Source organism: Zophobas morio, unplaced genomic scaffold, assembly GCF_036711695.1.
Source record: "Zophobas morio isolate AGI-343-1 ecotype UQ-CSIRO unplaced genomic scaffold, CSIRO_AGI_Zmor_V1 ptg000038l, whole genome shotgun sequence".
Lineage (NCBI taxonomy): Eukaryota > Metazoa > Arthropoda > Insecta > Coleoptera > Tenebrionidae > Zophobas > Zophobas morio.
The window spans coordinates 1,996,829-2,006,339 of record NW_026972143.1 but is presented as its reverse complement, the minus strand read 5'-3'; the positions used below and the strand labels follow the sequence as shown (position 1 = coordinate 2,006,339).

General features: G+C 37.7%; 3 protein-coding genes across 3 annotated transcripts; all 3 read right to left on the bottom strand.

Moving 5' to 3' along the window:
- Positions 1 to 97: 97 nt before the first annotated feature.
- LOC135140174 (rhomboid-related protein 2-like) lies at positions 98 to 1,439 on the bottom strand. The gene is made up of 4 exons (XM_064070603.1): positions 1,302 to 1,439; positions 763 to 1,250; positions 503 to 716; positions 98 to 453 (listed from the first exon to the last, which is right to left on the bottom strand). Exons 1-4 carry the CDS (start codon positions 1,437 to 1,439, stop codon positions 148 to 150), a joined length of 1,146 nt encoding a protein of 381 aa, XP_063926673.1. The 3' UTR covers positions 98 to 147.
- A 283-nt stretch (positions 1,440 to 1,722) lies between these two features.
- LOC135140169 (rhomboid-related protein 3-like) lies at positions 1,723 to 3,258 on the bottom strand. The gene is made up of 4 exons (XM_064070598.1): positions 3,016 to 3,258; positions 2,364 to 2,779; positions 2,103 to 2,316; positions 1,723 to 2,043 (listed from the first exon to the last, which is right to left on the bottom strand). Exons 1-4 carry the CDS (start codon positions 3,112 to 3,114, stop codon positions 1,756 to 1,758), a joined length of 1,017 nt encoding a protein of 338 aa, XP_063926668.1. The 5' UTR covers positions 3,115 to 3,258; the 3' UTR covers positions 1,723 to 1,755.
- A 1,482-nt stretch (positions 3,259 to 4,740) lies between these two features.
- LOC135140170 (protein rhomboid-like) lies at positions 4,741 to 6,083 on the bottom strand. The gene is made up of 4 exons (XM_064070599.1): positions 5,843 to 6,083; positions 5,403 to 5,716; positions 5,138 to 5,351; positions 4,741 to 5,091 (listed from the first exon to the last, which is right to left on the bottom strand). The coding sequence occupies exons 1-4, from the start codon at positions 5,975 to 5,977 to the stop codon at positions 4,786 to 4,788; spliced, it is 969 nt and encodes a 322-aa protein (XP_063926669.1). The 5' UTR covers positions 5,978 to 6,083; the 3' UTR covers positions 4,741 to 4,785.
- Positions 6,084 to 9,511: the final 3,428 nt, after the last annotated feature.

The following is a 9,511-nucleotide window of genomic DNA, read 5'->3' as shown; positions in this document are numbered from 1 at the left end:
ACCGTCAGACAAAAGACACTAAGTTTCACCGGGAGTACAGACTTGAACAGAATTAACGTACAAGTGTGCTACGTAACATAATAATGGTGACCACTGATTTAGTTTTTTATTTTTATTAAAAAAAAATATATATATACAAAAGTGATTTTAAACTTGTTTGGGAAAATAATCAGTATAGAACAAATTCCAGCAGATTCCGACTAACATCAATATCATATAAATAGCCACGGCAATCCACCACATCACGTTTTCTTTCTTTGTGAGTTTCAGGTTCCTTAGAACAACTATCCCGACTAAGAGACCTGCCAAAGCCCCTGTAACATGAGCAGCGTATCCGGTTTGCTCGTCTTCTTTGACCCAATAGCGATTGTAGATGGAAATACTGAAGTCTCCACCAGTTATAATAATGAAAATTATGAGTTGTATTACAGGAAAGCTCATTTCTGCCCAATTCTGGAAAAGCGTTACTCTAATATTGTAAAAAGTTAGATTTTGGGTTTACCATGATTATAGTAGCGATGTGAGCAGTGACTAGAGAGTAGACGCCTCCGCTAGCCCCCGCTAATTTGAAAGTCGGGTTTGTAATAGACGTCCCAAGGGAGCCAGCAATCACTCCTGCGAAGTAGATAAGGAGAACCCGCCACCAACCGTGGACCATTTCAAGCGGTATACCAATGAAGATTTGTACTACCAGATTGTAAACAAGATGTGAATAACTTTGGAAAAACACAAATTTTCAATGATTTTATAATAAATGCTCACCCAATATGCACGAACATGTACGTCAAGTACCTCCAGAACTCGTATCTCTTTGTCGGGTCATAAATAAACAACTTAGCCATGGGTCCCGTGGCAGAATTCGTGGAATTCGTCTCCTTCAATTCATCAATGAAGAAAAAAATGATTTCGATGCAGGAAATAATGACCATCCCGAGTCTAGGGGGCCAACACGAATATTCTTCTTCGTAGATAGTTTCCAGATATGGTTCTTCCGATTCTTCTGGTTGTCTCCTAGGAACTACGAAATTCACGTATTTGGTTACGTATCGCTCGAAAATCGAGTAATTTTTGGGATCGTTGAGCATGTCTACGAATTCGCGGTAGTCTAGGTGTCCATCGTGGTTGATGTCGGCGACTTGGTGGATTTTTCGCACTATATGGGACGGGATGGGCTTTTCAGTTAGGTGGTTATTGTTGATCATGGTGCAGAGCTCCTGAATTGTGATGTAGCCATCGTGGTCGATGTCTGCCTGTAAACGAAAAACACGTCAGTTTTCGCCGTCAAGGTTGAACACACTTACCTCGTCAAAAATACTTTTATAGTACGACTCAGCTCCAGCCCTTGACGTCTGAATCTTGGTCAAAGGAATATTTTCATCACCATCATTCGGTATTGGCACACGTGTCGGAGAACCCGATCTTGTGTATCTTTCTTCCATGTCTCAGAAACGAATAACTTATCAGATATAGAAATAACATATCTTATCTACTATGTGTTCACAAATAAAAAGTGCAATTATAAATATAACGGGCAAATTTCAAGTACACGGAAATTATTTACTTATGTTTATTTTGTTTATCGAAGTTAGCCGACACAAATTTCAAATATGACATGACTGTCACTCACTTTTTAAAAAACGCGCCACGATTATAATGCGGTTCGTTTTTGGAGAAGGCGGCACATTTTCCTGCAATGACAATAAAACAAACGATGTATTTTTTCATTTTTATTAAAAATTCGCTACAAAAGTCGTTTTACACTTGTTTCGGGAAATAATCAGTATAGAAAATGTTCCAGAAGATGAAAACCAACATCAGTATCATATAAATAGCCCCAACAATCCACCAAATTGTATGTTGTCTCTTTGTAACTATTAAATTCTCGGGGGTAACTAGACTGACTAAGACACCTGCCACAACTCCAAATAAATACAAAAAGTGCATACTATATGACACGCTAAAGATTAAAATAGCGATGCTTGAACCAGTCGCAAGGGTGAAAAATATGAATCGTACTGTTCGGTTTCTCGTAGTGACCCAGTCCTAGAAGAACAAAAACAGAACCCTTTTATGATAAACACTTAGTTAGATTATAATTTTACCATGATTGGAAAGGCAACATTTAAAACCATAAACAAGAGTGCGATGAAAGTGCCCTCTGTTAGTTTGAAAGTGGGTACTGCTATGGACACCCCCAAGGAGGTACTAACCGCTGCTCCAAAGTAGTAGACGAGAGTGCGCCGCCAACCGTTGACCCTTTCGAAATAGGTGCCCCAAGTCATCTGTATTATAAGGGTGAGAACGCAAGGCACAGATCTTTTAAAGCAAAAAAAAGTCACTACTTTCAGAGTCCAACTCCTCACCTTGTATGAACAAACATATACGTCAAGTATCTCCAAAACTCGTATCTGTGGGCCGGGTCATAAAACAACACTTTACCCATGGGTCTCGTCGTAGAATTGACTTCATCGACCAAGAAGACAATAACCTGGATGATAGAAATTATTGTCATTGAGACCCCTGGAGGCCAACACGAATTGAAGACACTTGGCAGCCTTTTTGTAGTATTAAAATCCGCATTTTTGGTGACGTATGAGTTGAAACTGGATTCAAATTTTGGGTCGTTCATCAAGTTTCCGAGTTCGTTCCAACTCAGACGTGCGATTTGGCGAAATTTTTGCGCTATGTAGTGTGGAACTGGCTTTTCAGAAAAACTGATTCTGGAGATGCTGGTTTCGAGATCCTCAAGTGTGACGAAGCCGTTGTGGTCGGGGCATGCCTGCAAATGAAAACAACACACTTTTTAGTTTTATTTTTACGGTCTTGTGGGGAGAATTATGGTTCTTTTTGAGATAGAGTTGGACCTGAATAAATTGACTTATAAGGGTGGTTTGCTTAAGCCGCTTAAGTCATAAAAGTTTTACAAGGTGTATGTCAAATGAGGTTACTTTATGACCCGCATCCCGTAATTGTCTATCCCTTTTACTCATCTTACCAAACCCAAAATCCACTTACCCTCTCAAAACTAGCCCTAAAATAGTGCATACTCGTAGAAGACGGAGGCGTGTTGTCTTGATAGTCCTCCGGAATATTAACGTCGTTCGCCTTCTCCATTGTCGAAGGAATCGAAATACTTACTTGTATTCTTTTGCGGCCACAGTTCAGACACTAATAATAGCGATATCGACAAGAGATCTTTTTCTGAACAACGCGTTCAAAAAATACGTTCCATTATTATTTTTAACAGTGCAGTCATCTATTTCTATTAGTTTGAGACTGACGAGTTTTATGAAGTAGTTTATCTATATCAGTTTATCAGCAGGCGTTATATTTACTGAAGCAAACTTGATTTCGATAATTCAATGTTTGTCTGATAGGTACCGATAATTTAAATAATAACCGCCAATTGTTATAATAGTACTATTGGAATTAGATTTACACAAACGATATCTTTTTGTAAATATTGATGGTTTCAAATCCACACTAGTTATTTTATAGAGAGCGGATTTTATGAAATTTGCATATCCGTTATTTTTTGCATATAAGTCTTGATATTTAATATGTGAACGAATCATGCTAATTAAAAATGAATACAGCTATAAAAAAATTGCATATTTGCATATATTTCTGCTGCATATTTCACGGAACGGGTGCATATTTTGCATTTTTATCAATTTTTGTGCTAAATTGACAAAAAAATGATTGCCATTCTATCGGCATTTATCTAGAAAGACGAAATTTTATTAATCATATTGCAAATATTGTCCTGACCTTCAAACAAGTAGGAAAGGTTTGGGTTTTATGGTAGTTTGGAGACACCACTGGGTGTTAAGCCATCCTTCCAGGTAAATTCGCGCCCTAATTACTTTTGGAAATACCGTTCGTTCCCAATATTTTTGTTCGTTAGTTAAGTGTATTAATGGTATGTTTAGTGGTGGTCGAAGAAACGTTATACTATTATTTTTCATCGTGAGTTTGTATTGAAAGCAGTTAAAGGGATACAGGTGTATCAATATGTCGAAGATAACTCAAATCAATTTATGGATTAAACCTTTTCCTGAACTTATTCTTTAAGAACGAACTGTGTTTTGTCGCGCCTGCTCTAAACCGGGAAGTATTTTTACATCTGTGGACGTAGTACTCAGTTTTTCTATTTACAAATACATATACTTTAGAATCACCGGAAAAACTTTTTGTTAGAATATTTAGAAAAATTTTTAAAAATAAATTGATACCAAAATAGTAATCAAATAGTGGATTACTATTTCTTAATTTGTTCTGTTTATTATATTTATTTTTTAGTATAAGAATGTTATCTCTGAAAATGTAATTAATGTGTTAATAGATGCACCTAATTAAACACTTTGCAATGTGATTTATGTAAGCGTAAGCTCGGGAAACCTGTTTTTGTAATTTATAAATAAATCTAGTTCGCTTATTAAGCTTTTTTTAATTTTTGGAGCATATGCAACTGCATATCTCTGCATATATTAGGAAAGTTACTGCATATTTGCATAAATTTGGTGCATATCATATGATCATATTTCTCAAAATTTTGCTGCATATTTTCCACTCTCTAATTATTTATTTCAGGAACTAGAGCTCCTCAAGGTTCATCCTGGGACTGATTTTATTTGGTGAATATATTAATGACATTGTCAATGTAAATAATCGGAATTCTCTTTCATTGTTCAAAAACTACTGATTTCTTTACGCCACAAATTAAATTAAAACACGAGGTGATTTTGTAAAATTTTATTAAAAAAAAAACATAAAAAGCACGCTTTAAATTTGTTTGGGGAAATAATCACTGTAAAAAATGTTCCAACAGATTCCGACCAGCATCAATATCATATAAACAGCCGCGGCAATCCACCACGTTACGTTTTCTTTCTCTGTAAGTTTTAGATTCTTTAAAACAACTACGCCGACTAAGAAACCTGCCAAAGCCCCAATAAAATGAGCAGTGTGTGCGGTTTGGTCGGCCTCATTGAACCAATAGCTGCTGCAGATGGGAAAACCGAGGGTTACAACAGTAACAAGAACGAACATTGTGAGTTGTATTTCTGGAAGGCGCGTTTTTGGCCAATTCTGGAAAAGTGTTATATTTGTATTGTAAGTTAGATTTGGAGTTTACCATGGTTATGGCAGCGATGTGGGCAGTGAGAATTGAGAAGGCACCGCCGCTGGCCCCCGCCAGTGTACGGGTGGGATTTGTAATAGAAGTACCCAGGGAACCAGCAACTACTCCTGCGAGATAAATAACGAGAACCCGCCACCAGCCGTGGGTCTTCTCAAGAAGATTGCTGAGTGAGATTTGTACTACCAGATTCTGAATGAGATGGTCATAACTTTGGGAAAAAACATCAATTTTCAACATTAGATAATAATTAAATGCTCACCCTCTATGCACGAACATGTACGTCAAGTACCTCCAAAACTCGTATCTCTTCATCGGGTCATAAATAAACAGCTTGCCAATGGGTCCCATCGCAGAATTCCCCTTTTTACTTTCATCAATGAAGAAAAAAAATATTTGGAAACAAGAAATAATTATCATTTCGAGTCTAGGAGGCCACCACAATTTCCACATAGTTCGCAAATCTAACTCCTCCGATTCTTTTCGTTTTCTTTTGGAAACTACGACATTACTCAGATCCTCGAGGATGACTACGTATTCGCGGTGGTCTAGGTGTGCATCGTGGTCGATGTCTGCCTGTACATGAAAAATACGGGCTGTAAGTCGTCAATTTTCATCCTTATAGTCTCGTTAATACGGATCAACGTTGCCGAAATTACTGTCATTTTTTGGGTATTCTCTCACAAAGCTAAAAAGACTCACCTCGTCAAAACAATTTTCATAACGCGACTCAGCTCCAGCCCTTGACGTCTGAATCTTAGTCAATGGAATATTTTCATCATCATTCTGTATTAGCACACGCGTCGGCAAACACGATTTCCTGCATCCTTCTTCCATGTCTCATTAACGAACACAGACTACTAACGACTAACTTGTGACAAAATAGAAATAAAGAAAAAAATAAAGTGCAGTTAAAAAGGTAAATAGAGATTGGCTACATTTTTATACGTTGTTATCGTTTGCCAGTAGCAAGCATTTTTGTTCTAATATTTATACAATCTATCTAAGTATTATCTTATAATAAATCTTATACAGGGTCATTATAAAATATTGTAGTCGAAGAAGGCCATGACTTTGGTGACATTGTGTGCCGCCTTTTTCAGTTTTGTGGAAAGGATTACACTAATATTGGAATTTTTATTTTTAACGCCACATTAGTATGACCAGAGATAACTTCGAGATGTGCAACTGTGTGTAAATTTTTACTCCTAACAACTTAGCTGGGCGATTGTAATCTCAAGTGAAAGCAGATGGCGCTGTTAGCGTCTTACCGCGAAGATTTTGAAATTTGATTGCTCTGATTGCGTTAATTTTTCTATCGTTTGCACTGAACAGCAATATCTCACTTCGGTTCAACGTCATTGCAATTGAGCTCAACAGTGAAATGACTTTAAACGGAAGTAACATATCTGATGTTCAGTACACAAAAAAAAAACCTGTCATAGGACTAATTACGCAAAAACTTCATAAATAGGAGAGTATAATATAGCAACAAGTGCTACATGAAGCATAATGTGACATTAACGACTATGAAAATTCAATCCCAAATATAACTTGGTGTACTCTCAGCACGTGATAGGCCTTCAATCCCCTTGAACAACGGGCGCTTTCGTTTTTCACTTCGAGATGTACTCGCGATTGGTATTTCTTGCGATGTTCTGGGGATGGCTATTAATGGTTGTATTGAGGAACTGGGCACTAGTGGTGTATCTTCTACAAGTGAGGAAGCAACTACGTCGACAGTTGTTGATATTGTCTGCATAGACAAAGTATGTATTAAACCAATTGTGATATATTTATTTGAATACGAGGGTCAGTCAAATATAAACCGGAATTATTTTTTATTAATTTAATAATGCAAAACAAAAGTACAAACGATGTCTAGAATTTTTCTACGTAGTCTCCCTGAAGGGCTACACATTTTTGCCAACGTCCAGGAAGCTTTTTAATTCCTTTATCATAAAATATTTGAGGCTGTGTCACAACCCAGTTGCGCACGAACCGCTCCACATCGTTGTCGCTTTCGAAACGCTGCCCTCCCATTGCCCCTTTTCAGTGGACCAAACAAATGATAGTCACAGGACGACAAATCTGGGCTACAGGCGGGATGTTCGAAGACTTGCCAAAGTCAATCAATTTTTATGACGTTAAAAGGGCTGTGTGCGGTCGAGCGTTTTCGTGAAGCAAAATTACGTCTCGGATTGGAGTTTGGCGTCTTTTGGATCTGTACGCGGCTTTTGCATCATCCAAAAGCTGGCAGTACTATGGAGCATTTACAGTACGACGTTCATGAAGAAGTCGACAAGCAATATTCCTCTCCAGTCACAAAAAAAAAAAATGGTTGTGAGGACTATGGTGACTCTCATTTTCAACCTTTTCACGCCCCTCCTTAAATTTTCTGGACCATTCGTACACTTGAGTTTTTGACAACGTTTCTTCCCCGAAGTGTGCAAGCAATTTGGTTAAAATTTCGGAGGATTTGACGCCCTCTTTTGCGAGAAATTTAATGATAATGCGTTGTGCAACCGACGCTGGCACTGGTTGCTTCGACATGATGCTACTGCTCATTGCAAAAAGATATCGGCTGCCGCTATGGCCACATCCCTTCTCTACATTCCTACCTTCATATTCTATTTATGGCAGTGGCGGCTCGTGACTGTCTGATGTGGTGAGGCGATGATAGAAATTTGACAATAATAGTAATATTACTTGGTCTTACTAGTTAGTAATGATAGAAGTCTTGCCTGAATACCGGTCATTCCCGGGTCAGTGGTAGGCCCTAATAATAATAATAATAATAATAATAACACCCATAACACATTGAATCAACAATGTTTTTACAAGTCAAAATTTTGTTGAAAGTAGTACTTTCTTGGAGGGATTCGGGCATAGTTGTTGTATTCTTTTCTAAACGTTTTAAGCCCATGAAATTTTTAATGTGTACTTTGGAACTTTCATGTAACTTTGCACTTCGGATGAAATTCTTTAAATCGTCATATCCCGGGATGTTGTGTAAATATTACGGCAAAGCCATTTATATGTTTCACAGGTACCAAGTTGATTTAAAAGACTTGGAGGACTGACGATTCTGTCGCTTATCAGTGGAAGTTAAATGAATTAACGGTTTTGACTGCCCGATATTTAGCAAAATTCGCCGACGTTCTAGCTCGGTTCGCCGTGAAACCGGAGTTTCAAAAAGCAACATGACGATATCGTACTCGGGATTCATTTTTCAGTCACCTGTACCTATGAAAGAGACAATAACACAAAACACCAACACGTGGGTTTTTATTCACGTTCATGCTAATTACCCACGCACCCCGCAACCCTACCGTTCTGTAAAATACATGGAAAAATAGTTTAATGAGTATGCCGAAATTGGCCGAGAAGCACCGAAGATATCGCCTCAGTTCCGAGCGAACGCATGTATAGGAGTATAGGAGCTGAGCCATGGAAATCCGTGTCTCTGATTGGGCTTCGCTGGTTCAAGTGAACCGACGTTCTGGCCGCTGCAGTTAAAGAACTAGGGGCATAAATCGTACGGTATTCAACGGAAAATGTCAGCAGGAAGCGTAAAAAATAAAAAATCATGTACAGATTTGTCATTTCAACAAATTTTAGTAACTAAAAATGCATTGAAAGCTCTTTTTTAATTATAAATTAAGTCAATCTGTTCTTAAGATATATGCTGTGAGGCGCCGCCTCACTTGCCTCATCTGACGAGCCGCCACTGATTTATGGCAGCTTATTAGAATTAGTACAGTTTTCGAAAAAACAGAATTCCGGTTCATAATTGACTGACCCTCGTACAATACATGACATTTCCTAATAATCATGATTCGTAACTGTAATAAATCTAGCTAAAGTAAATTTCGCAATATAAAAGAACTGTGTGATCACATTAAGCGGCGTCCACTGTATATATAAATATATATATACAGGGTGTCTCAGAAATAAGTACATTAATTTTAACCAGTAACAGAACTCGTGAAACGGAACAACTTTTTTATCTACCATTTTTTCGAAAACTCAAGTCGAATTTCGAATTTTCCCACCCATATATTCACGAGCCGTCTATGTTCACCTTAAATAATAATTTAAATAATAACAACACTACAACAATGAAGAAGGTACCCCAGCAACCGTTTTGACACTGACAATCATTTTTATGTCAAGTGTATGTTATTAAACGTTGTCTCTTTAAAGTTTGTTTGGCACAGGTTTCTAATTTATAGACGAAATGTGTTGAAATGGCTTTGTTTTCAAATTTGGAATGCACCGATATCGTTTTAACGTACGGTGAAGCTCGGGGAAACGACACTCGCGCCCAAAGAATTTTTTCAGAAAGCCTCCCAAATCGTCTGCCAAATA

What these genes read in the sequence shown, in the direction of transcription:
- LOC135140174 (XM_064070603.1), bottom strand. Translation starts at nt 1,439, where the DNA reads ATGGAAGAAAGATACACAAGATCGGGTTCTCCGACACGTGTGCCAATA. An exon ending in ATAAAAGTATTTTTGACGAG is followed by an intron (nt 1,251 to 1,301) that starts GTAAGTGTGTTC and finishes TTTCGTTTACAG; the next exon opens with GCAGACATCGACCACGATGG. An exon ending in TACATGTTCGTGCATATTGG is followed by an intron (nt 717 to 762) that starts GTGAGCATTTAT and finishes GTTTTTCCAAAG; the next exon opens with TTATTCACATCTTGTTTACA.
- LOC135140169 (XM_064070598.1), bottom strand. Translation starts at nt 3,114, where the DNA reads ATGGAGAAGGCGAACGACGTTAATATTCCGGAGGACTATCAAGACAAC. An exon ending in TTAGGGCTAGTTTTGAGAGG is followed by an intron (nt 2,780 to 3,015) that starts GTAAGTGGATTT and finishes TTTCATTTGCAG; the next exon opens with GCATGCCCCGACCACAACGG. An exon ending in ATGTTGCCTTTCCAATCATG is followed by an intron (nt 2,044 to 2,102) that starts GTAAAATTATAA and finishes TTGTTCTTCTAG; the next exon opens with GACTGGGTCACTACGAGAAA.
- LOC135140170 (XM_064070599.1), bottom strand. Translation starts at nt 5,977, where the DNA reads ATGGAAGAAGGATGCAGGAAATCGTGTTTGCCGACGCGTGTGCTAATA. An exon ending in ATGAAAATTGTTTTGACGAG is followed by an intron (nt 5,717 to 5,842) that starts GTGAGTCTTTTT and finishes TTTCATGTACAG; the next exon opens with GCAGACATCGACCACGATGC. An exon ending in TACATGTTCGTGCATAGAGG is followed by an intron (nt 5,352 to 5,402) that starts GTGAGCATTTAA and finishes TTTTTCCCAAAG; the next exon opens with TTATGACCATCTCATTCAGA.